We start from the raw sequence: 16,119 nt of genomic DNA on the forward strand, positions 1-16,119 counted from the left end.
TCTCTCAGGGCCATAGTCCCGACAGGCCTCCCAGAAGCTGAAGAGCCCTCTCCCAAAGGGAAACTGGACTCATGTGGCCAGAGTCAGGCTCATCCTCAGTATGCTGAAACTTGAAGGTAAAAGGTAATCTTTTGCAAAAAGTAATTCTAATATTTCTTACAGAGGAGCTGCGCCTCACTCTTTATTTTCTCAGTTAATATTCTGTATCTAGGACAACTGCTTTGCCCTTTCTCCTGAGTACAAAAGCGGGGGAGATCCCATAACTGAATTCCATACTCAGGTAAGAGGGTAAGGTTCACTGAGCTGAGGGCCACGTGCTGGGTCCTGATCCAGTTATCCCGCTCGCCAAGCCCAGCTTGGTGCTGCCACAGCCCTGTTCTCAGGAGTTAGCTTGAGAACACCTGGGCCAGGAATGTGCTTGTTTCCCTCTACCACCTGCGGCACCTTTGAAATGAAGGGGGAGGTGCAGTGCCAGACGTCCTGCTTCCCAAGATATCGTGGTTTGTACCAAATGACACTGGCCACAGCCGACAGAGCCACAGGGGTGCCCCAGACCCATCGCAAGCTGACCAGCAGCCTCTTCAGAGTGAAAAGATGAGCAGGCCCATCAGATTCTCTTTCTAATGAGTCCTAACTGGGAAATGTGAGATGTGTAGGTGTGAAGCCAGAGGCCGTGCCCAGGCATGCTGGAGCAGATTCTCTGGGTACACCCCAGGATCGGTCCTAGAGTGAGGGAAGCGGGGGCAGAGAGAAGCAGGGGGCATGGACCACGCCCCCAGTCTGGGGGCAGCAAAGATGGTCTGCCCCCGTGGCTGCCCATTAACTTTGAATTCTGCTTCCAGTACCCCAGCGCTTGCAGCCATACAAGAAACCCCCACACCAGGTTGGCTCAAAGACTGCAAACCAGGGCACACAAGTGATGTCATTAGCTTATTAATGGGGGCAGGTGATACTACTCACATCTCACGGGTAGAGAACGGAGGCTCAGCTGGGTTCAGTGACTTGCCCACACATAGCCATTGGCAGGGCCAGGACTCCACGGAGGTCTGACACCCAAGCCTGGGTGGTAGCATACCTCCTCCCACCCCACTGGGCAAACTAAGTCAAGCCCTATTAGCCGAGGGAGCCCCTGGGGAGCAAGGGGGTGAACAGATCTGGCTCATGATCTCCTCTAATCTTCAGTTCAGCTGTAGTTCTATAAAGGAGATGGCATCTCCCCATTATACAGATGAGGAAACTGAGGCCCAGAGAGGTAAAGCACCTTGCTCCTGAACACATAACTGGAAAGCAGTGGAGCTTGAATTCAAACTCCAGTCTGGCTGAAAGTATACACTCTTTCTAACGTGGCAGAGTCGGGAGGGCTTGAAGATCGTAGAATTCCGCCCTCTCCTATAGCTTTCCCTTGCTTCAAGACCAGGCCCCAGCTCTCCCCAAAGGCCCCAGTGGACGGGGACTGGGGGGAGACAGAGAGGGTCTCTTGGGCTGAGATGACTATGCAGAGGCCCCTCTGGGGACTGGAGTTCCCTAGATCAGACCCCCCCCACCCCAAGTCTTTATCTCCTCTACTTAAAGAACCAAACGAACTGGGAGAGCTAGTTGCTCAGGTGGAGACGTGGGCTGGCCCAGCCCTCTGGGGGTGGCTGGATCCAGCCAGAACAAGGACCCTTTTGAGCTCTAGAGCTAAGAACTCCTTCTACCTACAAGGATCTCAGAAAGCCTGGATTCTCTCACCCAGTGGGAGCTGGGAGGGCTGAGAGCAAGGCTGGCTCCATCTCCCTCTCTCAGCAGCCAATACGCTGCCTGCTGCCCAGGTCTCTCAGTGGAGCCCAGAGCTGCTCAGCCAAGCCCTTAGCTGCTTGGCTGACTGGACCAACCGTGGTCAAAGGGCCCCAATCCCTCTTTACAACTGGGCTTGGGCTGTTGCAGCTCCCCAGAAAGGTGTAGCTCCTCACAGGGATGGAATTCCAGACCAAAGTGCTCAGGAGGCCTCGCCTGCCCTTGAGAGGTGCACTAACGAGGTGCCCCTCCCAGCTCCTCGGGGCCCTGCTTCGCTCTCTTCCTGCCTAAGGTGGAGTCCCTCTTGTTCTCATCTCCCAGGACCTCTCCCCCCTGAAGCGTGGCCAGCGTGGCCCTCCAGGGAAAGCAGACGTCTCCCTGCCTGTGTCCACACCCGTCTGCTCAGATACCTTCCTTGGCTGTGCTGCCTGTTTATGTGGCTATCTCCCCACTAGACTGTCTTATTGTCTCTCACCCCAGGGCCTCACACAGCTTCGGGCATACAGTAAGTGCTCAATAACTATTTATTGAATAAACAAATGCCTCCTGCTGAAAAGTTCCTCTGTGTTTGTTTAGCAGCAGTGAGGCTTTAGGACACAAGAGCTGGTGTGAGAGCAGCTCACTCAAGTTTGCTTCTGGCTTTTCCTGACCGTCACTGCCCTCTGTAAATGGGGAAAAAACCCCTCCTGGACCTGTAGGTCTCCCGGGCTGCTGTGAAGAGCTGAGAGGTCACCGCCCGCCCTGGGGAGGGGGCCAGTTCGCACAGCCTTGCCCACTGAGCCTCACCCCCCCGACCAGCACCACCGAGAGCTGTGTTGACCCCGAGCCCCATCATGTCACTTGAAGGATGCCTTCGAAGGATCCCCATGGGAAGCAGAGGTGGAGGCACCACAGGGCCCCAAACTGCACCGTCAAAGCTCCATACATGTGCTGCATGACTAAACCTTTCCCCTGGGAGCAGGGCCCTCGCTACACCTGGGCCACACCCAGGGACTGCCTCCCAGCCCTCCTGAGCCCTGAGGCGCTCCCGCCAGAGCTCTTCTCCTCCCTCCACCAGAGGTCTGAGGCCAGCAGTTGCTGCCCCCTTCCTGGCCAGAGCTCAAAGGCCTGCAGAGGAGAACAGTTCCCAGGGAGACAGAGGATACAAACAGCTGACACCCAGACGACATGCCCCTGGGAGTAGCCAGGATTTCCTAGGAAGGCCAGGCCGTACCCTGGAGCAGTCGGTTGGTTCTGCAGAGCACCCTCCTATTGCTGGCCCTGTCTCGTGGTGCCTACTGCTGTAGCTGCATCTGTGTAAGCTGGCACCCCTGGACCTGGTCACAGACCACTTTTTCTTGGCAGGCCACTTGGGGCCTGGCCGTTTCCAGACAAGAAGCTGGTCATTCAGGTCTAAAAACAGACTTGCATTCAGTCAGAAACAGAGCGCCCCTGTGCTCCGGTGGCCACCTTCTGCCGGGCTGGCCGGGGGGGCACAGACAGCCTCAGCCACTCAGATGCCCCCACGCAAGGCTGCCAGAAGGTGTGGCTATTCTGGGGACAAGTCAGCTCTGTCCATCCATGGATACCAGCCAGTGCACCCCACTCCAACCACCGTGTGGTACCCACCTCGGAATCACTCTGGCCCTGTGGACCCACCAGGCTCATCTCAGGACACAGGCAGGTCGAAGGCATCTCAGGGTCCTGAAGAGCCTGGGTGTGGGGGCAGGAAGGCAGGGAGGCAGGCCTGGAAGTACCTCTCACTGCTGAGGGGTCTGGGGGAGCCACTCTCTCTTTCTGGGCCTCAGTTACTCCTCTGCAAAGGGGCAAGAAAGTCTCAGCCTAGGAGGGAAAGCAAATGTCGGAGGGAAAAACAGAGCCGGGCACTGGGTGGCCTGCCGATAGCCACTGGCCCTCTGTGGTCAGAAGAACCCCTGTCCCAGGAGAGGTTGGCAGGAGCACAGTCCCCAAAGGGCGGTCGGCCTCTCTGCCTCCCTCCTGCAAACACCAACTGAATGCTTCTATTCGCTCAGCTCTGTGTAAGTGCTGGGTATGCCGAGAGGGATAAGGCAACTACTATTCCCAAACCACCTGGTGGGAGAGGCAGACATGAACCAAATATTTATAAAAATCAATACACAATTCATTCCAACTGTGAAACATATGTTATCAAAGAAAAGCAGTGTCCCAGGAGGACCTCTGTCAGGGAGTCCTCACCGAGCCATGGAGAGTAGTGAAGAAGTCCCTGAAGAGACAGCAGCATTTCAGCTGACGGCAATGGGTGCTGATCAGATGGGGTTAAGGATGGTTGCAGGGAGTTGGACATGGCTCACTGTAGAGGGGTTACGAGGTGCCAAGCTCCTGAGGCCAGAGGTGCGTGGCATGTTTGAGGAACACAAACAGAACCTTTCTGTCTGAAAGGTACAGATGAAGAGTGAAGTGGTGAGCAACAAGGCGGGGAGAGGTTGGCAGAGCTAAATCACGCCGGACCCTGTGGGCTCCAGTAAGGATTTCATCATTCTCTTAAAAGCAATGGGGAGCCAATGAAGGGATTTAAACAGGGAAATACACCATCAATTTGCATATTACAGAGATCACTCTGATACACAGATTTGCTTCAAAGTAATCCAAAGGAGGTGGAGCAGAGGGTGAATATTGATGAAATAGGGACAACCTTATGTTGGTGGTTACTGTAGCTGGGTGATGGATACATGGGGGTCCACCCTACAACGGTCTCCTCTTTTGTATGTTTAAACTTTTCCAGGGAGACAGGTCAGTTAGGAGACTGTATTTCAGCAGAGAAATAATCTCAGATTTGGTGGCAGTGATGATGGAGGGCCAGGGATGGATTCCGAATATATATTTCCAAATAGAATCTACCTGACTTGGTGATCAATTGGACATGAAGCGTAAGGGGAAAAGTGTCAAATATGACTCTAGATTTCTGGTTTAAGCAAGTAGGATACTGTTCTGTTTTGCTGAGACAAAACGGGATAACGTACTGGAAAAAGAACATCTTTGAAGGAAACAATCATTAGTTCAGTCCTGAACACGTGTGAGAAACATTGAAATGGAGGTGTCAAGCTATATGTGGGTAAAAGGCTCAGATGAAAGGTCCAGGCTGGAGGGATATCTTTCTGAGTTATTGTCCCAAGGAGGGGTACAGGAGCTAGGAAGACCCCCACAGAAAACGGGTACATAAAGAAGAAAAGCTATCAACAATGGTGCCAAGACCAATTCAATTGGGGAAAGAACAGTCTTTTCAACAATGGTGCTGGGACACCTGGATATCCACACGCAAAAGAATTAAGTTGGACCCCAATCTCACACCATATACAAAAAGTAACTCAAAAATGTTAGAGCCAAAAACTATTAAACTCTTAGAAGGAAACATAGGTGTAAATCTTTGTGACCTTCGATTAGACAATGGTCTCTTAAGATAAGACACCAAAACCACACACACATGAAAAAACAGATAAACTGAACTTTATCAAAATTAGAAACTTTTGTGCTGCTAACGATATCATCAAGAAAGTGAAAAGACAGCCTACAGATGGGAGAAAATTGCAAATCATATATCCGATAAGAGACTAGTTAGTATCCAGAATATACAAAGAACTCTTACAACCTCGAAGATATTATGCTCAGTGAACTAAACCAGTCACAAAAAACACAAACACCGTGTGATTCCACTTATATGAAGTATTTGGAGTAGTCAAATTCATAGAGGCAGAAAGTAGAATGGTGGTTGCCAGGGTTGAAGGGAGGGGAACGTGGAAAGTTATTTAAGGGGTATAGAGTTTCAGTTTTGCAAGTTCAGTTTTGCAAAAGTTCTGGAGATGGATTGCACAACAATGTAAATATACTTAACACAACTGTGCCATACCGATGAACTTAGAAATGGTTAAGATGATCATTTTTATGTTACGTGTTTTTCTTAACCACAATTAAAACCTTTTTTTAACAAAAGGACTCTTAAAACTGAACAATAAAAAGACAAATAATCCAACTAAAATGGTCAAATGTTTGAATAAATATTTTTCCAAAGAAGACAACAAAGACCAATAAATACATGAAAAGTTGCTCAGCCTCATTAGTCATGGGGAAATACAAATCAAAACCACAATGAGATACCACTTCACACCCACTAGGAGGCTATACTCCATATCAGGTGTTGGTGAGGGTGTGGAGAAATTGGAACCCTCAGAGATTGCTGGTGCAAGCACTTTGGAAAACAGTTTGGTGGTTCCTCAAATGGTTATACAGAATTACTATATGACCCTACAATTCCACTCCTAGGTATATACCCAAGAGAACTGAAAACATGTGCACACAAAATCTATACACGAATGCTCATTGTATTATGATAATTATTATTATCAGAACAGCCAAAAAATGTAAACAACCCAAATACCCATCAACTGATGAATGGATAAACAAAATGTGGTATATCCATACAGTGGAATATAATTCAACCACAAAAAGATACTAAGTACTGATACATGTTATAGCATGAATGAACCTTAAAAACATTATGCTAAGTGAAAGAAGCCGATTACAAAAGAGCAAATATTGTATGTTTCCCTGTACCGGAAATGTCCAGAATTGGCAAACCCATAGAGACAGAAAGTAGATCAGCTCTTCCCAGAGGCTGAGGTGAGAGGGATATGGGAAGTGACCAATGGGCACAGGGTTTTTTGGAGGGGTGATGAAGCTGTTAGTGATGGTGGTTGCACAGCTTTGTGAATACACTAAAAGCCACTGAATTGTACACTTTAAAATGGTGAATTTTATGGTGTGTGAATTATATAGTCGTCCCTCGGTATCCGAGAGGGGATTGATTCCAGGCCCCCACCTCCCTGCGGATACCAAAATCCAAGGATGCTCAACTCCCTTATATAAAATGCTGTCCTGTGTGCACATCACCTATATTGGCACATGCACCACGGCTGGTACGCCTACACAGCACTACATTCACGTGAATTCAGAGTGGTGCTCCCTGCGTGGCAAAGTCAAGTTCTGCTTTTGGAAGCTTCTGGGATCCCCCCGCCTGCCCCTCGCCCTATATGTTCCACCCCTGGTTGACTGAATTCAGGGATGTGAAGCCAGAGGATCCAGGATAGAAAGGGCGAGGGCCCCCTGTATCTCCAGGAGGAGGGGGAGGGGGAAGTGACAAGTCTGGGACCTCAAGAACCACAGCACTTACAGATTGTCTGAAGCAGGAAGAGGAGTCTCCCAAGGAGATTAGCAGAGAGGGGCAGAGAGGTAGCAAGAAAACCGGTGTACAGCCGGTGGTGAATGCCCAAGGAGCGTTTCAAAGAGGAGGCATGGGGAAACAGTGCAGTGTGCTGAGAGGCCCGGTAGAAGAAGACTGAAAGGCAGTCACTGGCTTTAGCAACCAGTAGGGGATGGGGAGCTTTAACCAGGACAATTTCGGGGCGGTAGGGGGCGGGGTACGAACCGAGACTCGGGTGCCAAAGGCCTGCTCCTCCTTCCACCTTCCCAAGCCAGCGACTGCATCCCAGAGATGGACAGTGGGGACAGGCCTCGGAGCACAAGTGCGGATGCTGCTGAACACAGCTGAACACTCAGCTCAGCCGCCAGCTCAGCATCACAGCAGCCCTGGTCCTGCCTTCCTCCCAGTGAAAGACCACAGAGATACCGGAGGATGAGAAGGAGAGGGATTGGACGTTCCTCTCCAGGTCCCCTGAGGGGAGGGAGAAGGCGCTGTCCTTGCCCGCAGCCTCACTGCCGGGACCACCCTTCTCCAGCCATCCTCCCCTGACGCTCCTCTACCCCTGGGTTCTATCTGTCGCAGCCAGGGAACCACAAGTCCATTTTCTGCGCTGAGAGGGCAGCCACACCCAGAATTCCAGCACTGCCCCGGCGCCAAAGATCCCGCGCGTCCGCCCGGCCCACACGTTGGTGGGGGCTGGTGGGTCCTCAGGAGTAAGTTGGCGCAGACTGGGGGCGCTGTGAGGAATGCAGCAGCTGCGCCCACACCTCCTGGCCTCCTTGCCAAGGGAGCCTGCGCCCCATCAGGGAACCCCTCTTGGATAGGAGCCTAGAGCCAAACCAGGCAGCTGGCTGAGATTTGGGACGCCCCAAGCAGGCCCGGCTCCGCGCCCTGCCGCAGGCTCCAGCCGGCTCGGCTCCCCGAAACTGTGCTGCTGCTAAGGGTTTAGATTCCTGAGCGATGACCTAGTCTTCAGGAGATTGCTGGGTCCTGGGACCTCCTCCTCTGGGGTAAACCCCAGATTTTCTAAATGATGGAAACCCCCTAGAAATGCCGGTTCTCACCACCATTATTCAATATTGTTCTGGAGGTTCTACCATTGAATAAAGGCAAGAAAAAGAAAGGAAAGGTTTATAGATTAAAAAGATGCTTGTTATGTGAAAGATGGTAAGATAAACTACCAAGAGGACATATAACCAACTGAAAAACGTGAGCAAGTGGCCCAGATACTCTTACATTTGGGCACTGGGCTAGGCAGAGCTGTGTCTGGGATAGACACATAATGAAACCTTACGGAGTTAATTATTATTATAGTGGTTTAAGATCAACATTTTAAAAATCAGTAGTTTCTCTGTAGACCAACAGCTATAAACTGTTATAAAATATATTTGGGAAAATGACTTTCAGATGTCCACAATACATGTAAGACACCCAAGAATAACCTTTTAAAATGTAAAAACAAAAATCAGAAGAAAACCACAAACATTTTTAAAGTGACATAAAAGGAGACTTGAATAAATGGAGAGATAAACTCTGTTCTTGAGTTTGAAGATTCAAAGTTTTAAAGAAGTACATTTAATGCAAGAGTTTTGCCCTACCAGATGTCAGAACAAACAACAAACCTAGAGCAATTAAAATTACATGGTATTTACTGGTTTAGGAAAGATTAATAGAGCGATAGAACATCAGAGGGAGTCCAGAACGTGATCGATGGGTATCTGAGAATTTAGTATATAATTAAGAAGGTATTTCAAATAAGTAAGAGAAGAATGAATTGTGCAACAAAAGGTATTGGGGCAATTGGCGACCTCACACCATTCACAAAAATAAATTCCAGGTAGATTAAACATCCAAATATTTTCTAAATCAATGAAGAACAAAATAAAATGGAAGAGAATATTAAAATATGAGAAAGGCCTTTCTAAACAAGATATAAAACCCAGAACACATGAAAGAAAAAATGTAATCACATAAAAATTTAAAACTTGTGTATATCAAAATTTAAACTGATGAAGGATTGGTATTTTTTGACATATAATGAGCTCATCCAAGTCAATAAGAAAAAGGTAAACAATCTCATAGGAAAGTGAGTAAAGAATATGAACAGGCAAGTCACAAAAGAAGAAATTGTTTTCTTACCCATCATGTTGGTAAACATTTAAAAAATTACAGTGCTCAAGATAACCAAGAATGTGCAAAATAATCATTCTTTATATCCTACAAAGAGACTGAAAACTGAGTTAACCTTTCCGACACATATCAAATGCCTGAAGAAATACAAATCCTTTGATCCAACAACTCCATTTCACAGAACTTGGTATAAGAAAATGAGCGGGCAAGTAGGCAAAAATGTATATTCATATGGTTAACAATTATGGGGGGAATAGAAATACCAAAATCATATTTTATCAATGTAATAGATTCCTATGAGTATAGCTGCATTTGATAATATGGAAAAAAGTGCAAAATGTGTTCTTTAGTGAAAAGTAGTACAGATTAATAAGTAAAATATAATCCATTTATAAAATTTTTAAAAATCTTTAAAGAGTATATATCAAACAACAGTGATTATATCTCAGGGAGAATTATGGGGTGATTTTCACTGTATAATTTCTGATTTGTTTGAACTTATTATAACAGGCATCCAATACTTTTAAAATCAGCAAAAACACTAAAGGTATTTAAAAATAAAATAAAGTGTAGAAATTATATCTTTTTTTACTTATTTAATTTCAAAGGCTTAAAAGTTTAATAATATCTACTGTTGATTGACATGTTGGTGAAGGGCAATCTCACACACTACTGTGTGTAGGACAGTATGAGAAGGTTAGATACATTTTATATGTAGCTACCTGTCAGACCCAGAAATTCCACTTCTAACAATTTATTCTGAGAAAATAATTGGACACAAATTTAAACGTATAAGAATCTTCACTGAAGTGAAGTTAGAAGAGAAAAAACAACAACAATAGGGCATGAACAAATTATAGTTTATTCATAAACTGGAAGGCTATGGAACTATTAAAATGATATTTATCAAGTTATTTCTTAAAAATAAGTCCATATTAACATGAAAGGATAGCATTACATAACCTTGGAAAAAGCATTATATAGAACAGTATGCATAATAAAACTTGTGTGGGAAGGACGCTCACCAAAATTCTAACAACATTTTTCTCCATGAGTTGGGATGTTAGGTGTTTTTTTATTTTCTTCTTTATACTTTTCCTATACTTTACTTGAATTTTACGATCACAATGAAAAAACTATTTCCATTTGGTGAAAAGAATTAAAAGAAAGGAGAAGGATGCAGCAAGAAAAAAACGTGTTACCAGGACACAGCCATGTTAACCAAGAGATGCCTCTGAAATTCCAAATTCCTAAAACTTTATTCTTCCTTCATGAAAACCCTTAGAATCCAACAGAAAAAGAAACTGATTTTAAAAATGAATTTTACGAAATCCTCAGATGTGGTAAAACAGCACAAAACTAAACACACACACACACACACACACACACGCACATACATGTGCATGTAAAACTGGAAATCTGAACCAGGTCAACAGAACCAGGTCAATGGATTATATCAATGTCAATTTTCTGGTTGTGCTATTCAGCTATTGTCACACAGGATGTGACCACAGGGAGAAGTTGGGTGAAAGGTACATGAGATCTCTGTATTATTTCATACAATTGCATGTGAGTCTACAGTTATCTCAAAATACTTTATTTTTTTAAAATGAACTTTGCACCTTGAAAAGAAAAACAGATCAAGTTTTTCTTAGAGCCAGAGCTGAATTATCTGACAGTCCTAGTCTTAGATTCTTGAAGCTGGAGGCGCACTGGGGAAACTAACTTTTGGTGAGCTCCTACGTGTACCAGGCCATGACACAGCCAGAGAACCGTAAGGGGGCCAGATGTGACTCTGTTTTATATTAGGTTGGTGCAAAAGTAATTGCGGTTTAAAAGGTTAAAAATAATTGCAAAAACTGCAATTACTTTTGCACCAACTTATAATGTGCCTACTACATGTGAATGTCATCCACGTATATCATTAGAAAGTTCTTTCCAACACCCAAATGGTGATCTATCTAGTGATCTTTCACCAAGGCACAAATCTTTATCACCATGTTCCTTCCTTGATAAAACGAGAGCTCCATTGTGGTGTGACCAGTGCAGAGTCTGGGCCATGGCCACTCCTAACCTCTCTTCTGGGTCTAATACTGCAAGACCCATTAGCTTTCCCACTGCTGCTTTTGCATGGGGCCAACTGGCTATTTCCTGTCCTCCCCAGTCCTCCTCCATCTTTATGGACACCGATTGATAGTCTAATGGACCCCAGAGTCCAGGCAAGTGTTGCAGGATAGGTTTGTAAACTCCTGGAATTTGGGGCAAAATTGTTGTGTCTGAACAAAGGAGCCTGTTTCTGGAAAGAGAGCATTTCACTTTTATCAGATGTTTAATGTAGCCCATGACTTCCAAAATGATAGCACACACAACTCCAATTTGATCAGCAACAAAATGAATCTAAAACATAAATTTCAAAACTGAGTATTTTAAAAAACACCGAACACCCTAACAACAAACACTCTTGATGCTTAGACTGTGGTCTCTAAATACCATTTTCCACTAAAAGGAACCAGCACTCCTTGGAAAAATGGCTGATTCCAGGTTTGGAGCAGGAAATGCACAAATGAACATAAAAATATCTAATCATACCAGAAAGCAAGGAAGCCATCAAAGACTGAGGTCATGACACAAGGATTCAAGAGCCAACTTGAAGATGGGACAATTTGAGCATCACTAAGAATGATGTCTACAATGGACTGAAACATATCAAATCTGCTTAAATCCATGAGATTATAATAATACAAAAATAACTTACTGGTCACCTTTGGTGAATACTAGGGACCCATCTCTTTATTTTGAAATTTGTAAATAAAAGAAAGAGTTAAGTTTTTAATTCTATCTTTCTAGTCCTAGCTATACCTCAGGGTAACATAAAAGGAGATATTTCTTTTTATAGAAAGATCCAAGCTAATAATTGATGAAAGAGTGATAGAATTAGAGTAATACCATTTTGCAATCTCTAATGAAACAATGGGTCTAAATGAAATAATCATCAATGGCTGCCTAGCATCCTCTAAAGAGAAATAATCAGACCTTATATGCTTCCTCAAGTGCTCAAAACCTCTTGATTCTGAGCAACTTGTAGATCCAACTCTCTATTTACAGGAAATAAAGGAGTCAGAGGAATCTTTTAAACAACATCAACAAACTGGGAAATGGTATAGGACAAATAATCCTGTTTCTTCAACAAGTAAATTGCAACAACAAAGAAGAAGAAATGGAAAGGGAATTTTAAGATTACAAGAGATTATACAGATACAGATATATAAATTCAATGCGCCAGCCAATTGTAAAACCTCATTTGGATCCTTATTAAAATAAATTAATGGTACAAAAACATTCATGAGATGATGGGGGAACTTTAAAATGTTGACTAGGTATCTGATGATTTTAACGAGCTACTGTTATTTTTTTAGATGTGAAAATGGTATTGTAGTTATATTTTTAAAAATATAAACATTTTTCAACTTGTTTGGTAATCAAGAAAGCCCAGTATGAATATCAATTCTGAGGTATTGTTGTTGAATTATTTTGAAATAAAATGTTGGGTAGGCCTTACAAATTCCAAAATTATTTTAAAATAGCATTTTGTGTGGCCCTGGTAATTGTGGGCAAGTTTCGAGTAATTTGATTAATGTTAACGCATGCCAGAAATATTTAATTTTTTTTCTATAGAAGGGACAGAAAAACATTCTTAGAACCAGTCACAGTTGTTTGCTCAGCACCTATGCTGCTTCTCTGACCCTAAGTCAGAGAAAAAAGGAACACCAATGAAATGAAATACCAGTGGGATTTTGACAATTATTTAATATACCATTGATGTGCCATGTCAACACATTAAGAGGAAAAGCAATTCATGTTTGGTTTAAACGAATTCTTTATGTGCGTTTTATTTCATATTTTAAAAAATAATGCCAGCCAAAAACTTATGTCCCTTTTAAAAATGAACAATGTGATTTTCTAGTGGATTTTAAACATCACCTGAAGAAACACTAATTTAGGACAAGGACCTGAAGCTTGATTCAACCTCCACAAGTTATTGAAACACTCCAGTCCTAAATTACGACCAAGCTTTCCTATACTAATAAAAACGTGCAGTGGTAGGGGAGACAGGAGGAACCAATTTGCCCTGGAGAGGCTTGTACTCTGGGGAACAATGCCTTCCTTCTGGCCTCCGTGCAGCAGCAGGCAGGTCCTCCTCGGGGAGGTACTTCCTTCTGAATTACCCAGAAGCTCCACATCCAGGGGCTTCTGCCCTCCCCCTCTTCCTTCCTGCCCTACATTGGTAAACAGCTGGGGAATTAATCAAAGCTTCAAAGGCTGGTGATAACAGGTGGTGACTGATCAATGCCCTGTGGCCCAGGTGAATAGCAGCACAGTGGCCAAGGTGCACTTCATGCCAAAGAATGATTTTTCACTTCTCAGGAGAGGAGAAGAACAAAGGATTTTCTGGTGTCCAGCGTCTGAAGCTGGACACCAAAGTGGAATGCTGAACTGTTCTCGTCTTCATGGGCTTTCCATAGGTAGTCATAACAAAGAAGAAATGATGTAAAGAAATAAAAGGCCTTCAGAAATTGAGGGGAAACAGGCTAGGTAGCAGAATCACTGAATGACCGCATGGAGGAGGGCTTTTAGGGGGCCTACCTTATGATGGCAAAGAAGGCCCAGAGAGGGCAACTGATTTGTCCCCAAGTCACAGCAAAATAGTCACATGAGGCTGAGAACTCACTTCTGGTTCCCGGAGAGGCTCTTCATGCTCGTCTGATAAATATGGTATGTGGCATTCAAGAGCCAAACGCGTGGCTTAACCCGGTTAAGGACTGGGCAGAGCCACCCTCGCTGGCCCAGGGAAGAGCTTGAGCGAGGCTGGCTGGCTTAAAAGCATCTTGACCTCAACCCCAGGGGGCATCCTAGGTGGATGAACTGGCACATGAGTCTTTCTGGTCTGCACTGAGGCTTAGAGGATTTGCCTAAGCTCAGGCATTTGAAAGCAACCAATAACAGCAAGGCATGGACAGGGCCTGGGCTGTCCCCTCTAAGCTATTCAGAGCATTCTCCCACAGGCAAGTCAGGAAGGAGAACTTTGATTTGGCCTCAGCAGAAACTCTCCTGGAAGATCAGTGGCAGCCTGTCAAGTTTGGCCCATTTGCTCCAGAGATGCTCACTGCTTAACTGGCCCTGTCTGCCAGCGTGGACTGGACTGGACTCCAGCCAGTGTGATCAGAGGGCTGCAGAGGGGGCACACTGGCCCCCTCACTGCAGGATGGGAGGGACCGACCTCACCCATCTCTTCCTGCAACCCCGGATGACTTTGCTCTCAAAAGAGCTGGCCTTCAGAGCCCGCTGGAGGTATACAGGGGGCAAAGACATCACAGATGGCCAGGGCACTCTCTGTCATTCCCTAGGAGCCTGACGCCAAACAATCATGGGGTGGGGAGGAGCAAGCAAAGCAAAGGGCAAATGACAGCTCGGTGGAACCCCACCAGCCTCTTTGGGGACAGGCCAGAGGGAACCCTGAAGCATTCCACCAGCTCCACATACCGGTGGAGTGGGCACAAGGCACACATTCACCCCACCTGCCCCACAGCTAGTGGCCAGAGGTGCCAGGCTGCCCTCCAGAGCTCAGACTGTGGGACCTGGGACCTGGGCAAGGGCAGGAACTTACAGCCTCATCCACTGGCTCTGTCTTCCCCCAAATAACCCCACCCCCAGGGCTCCAAGACCTTAGGGGGCAGAGGCCACAATTCTTGATGTCACCTGAAACGCCACCTCCCATCTGCCCTGCCTCCTTGCCCCTTCCCCAGCTGCAAGAACTTTCTGTCCTCCCAGGGAGACTTTGGATCAGATCTCGAGGCTGAGAGACCGGCCCCAGCCCGCCCGACCGGGACGGGCCTGACGCACGGGTGCGGCCGAGTCGTGCTGGGACAGCTCCACGCTGCCTCCTGGGCCTCCGCAGGCCGCTACAACTACAAGACCCCGCTGGAAGGGGAGAGAGGCTGACACCCCTCCCTCCACCCGGGGGCCAGCAGGGAAGCGCCAGCCTTTGTGTGGGGGGCAGTCCAAACTGGGGGTAGATATGGCTGGGGAATGAATGCATGCATGAATGAATATATGAATGAATGAACAGCGATGTTCGCGAGGGGTGGGGTGTGGACCATTGGAGGCGTCCCACGGATGGTGCCTTCCGCCGCCCTTATGCCGCCCAGACGTTCCTCATCCCCAATGTCCCGACACTTCGAGCGGAGCGCAGACAGCCCGGACAATGTGCCCCGGCGCGACCACTCTGCAGCCCCCGAGGCGCCGGGGCCCGCTCCGCGCAGCTCTAGAGCGGAGCCCGCATTCCGGAGGCGGGGAAGTGCCTGCCCCCGGGGCAGAAGGCACCCAGGCGCAGCGGGCCGTCCCGCTCTTCGCGGCAACCTCCGGGGCCCTGAGCCTGGCATGCGGGCCGCAGCCCCTTACCTGCCCGCCTCGGCGGCTTCGCCCATGCTCAGAGCGGTCATCGCGGAGCCTCCAGCGAGCGCCGGGAACCCAGCGCGGGTCGGAGCGCCTGCCCGCCCCCGCCCGCCGAGGGCCCGCCTCCTCCCGCCCATTGGCTGCCCGAGTGGGACGGGCCTTGCTCATTGGCGGGCCCTTCCCCTCGCCAGACACAGGTGGGGCCCAAGCGCCGCGCAGATCGCACCGCTCGTTACTCCAGACTGGAAAGTCTGAACCAAGGCCAAGGCCTGGGTCTGCACCTCCTGCCCCTGACAGCGAGAGCCCTGCCCCTCGTTTCTTCCTCCTCCGCCCTTCCAGTCTCGGGACTCGGTGCTCTCTGCAGCAAGATTCCTGTCCTCCAGCAAACCCTGCCAACACTCGTCTCCACCGTAGCTTTCAATTTCTCTCCTCACCAGCTTAGTGAGGACACGCGTAGGTAACACCACTGGGGAGGTTGAATGCCAGTCGGACAGCCTGGGAACTAGAATGCTGTCATGAACTTCTACCAGAGTTGGAAACTTCAG

General features: G+C 47.1%; 1 protein-coding gene across 12 annotated transcripts in view; it reads right to left on the reverse strand.

Moving 5' to 3' along the window:
- GRAMD2A (GRAM domain containing 2A) overlaps positions 1 to 15,816 on the reverse strand; it is a 31,000-nt gene extending 15,184 nt beyond the window's left edge. For 4 of the 12 annotated variants that reach the window (XM_019736019.2, XM_074328233.1, XM_074328232.1 and 1 more), the window contains exon 1: positions 15,581 to 15,813. In XM_019736019.2, the coding sequence (XP_019591578.2) occupies positions 15,581 to 15,711 (131 nt within the window). In that variant the 5' untranslated portion in view covers positions 15,712 to 15,813. Of the gene's footprint in view, positions 1 to 3,384; positions 3,598 to 3,972; positions 4,170 to 7,216; positions 7,717 to 13,765; positions 13,982 to 15,580 lie in introns of those variants that run through there. The other 8 variants (XM_074328230.1, XM_074328229.1, XM_019736026.2 and 5 more) reach the window with 8 other exon arrangements.
- Between the last annotated feature and the right edge of the window lie 303 nt (positions 15,817 to 16,119).

The sequence above is a fragment of the Rhinolophus sinicus genome, linkage group LG03 (genome assembly GCF_036562045.2).
Source record: "Rhinolophus sinicus isolate RSC01 linkage group LG03, ASM3656204v1, whole genome shotgun sequence".
Lineage (NCBI taxonomy): Eukaryota > Metazoa > Chordata > Mammalia > Chiroptera > Rhinolophidae > Rhinolophus > Rhinolophus sinicus.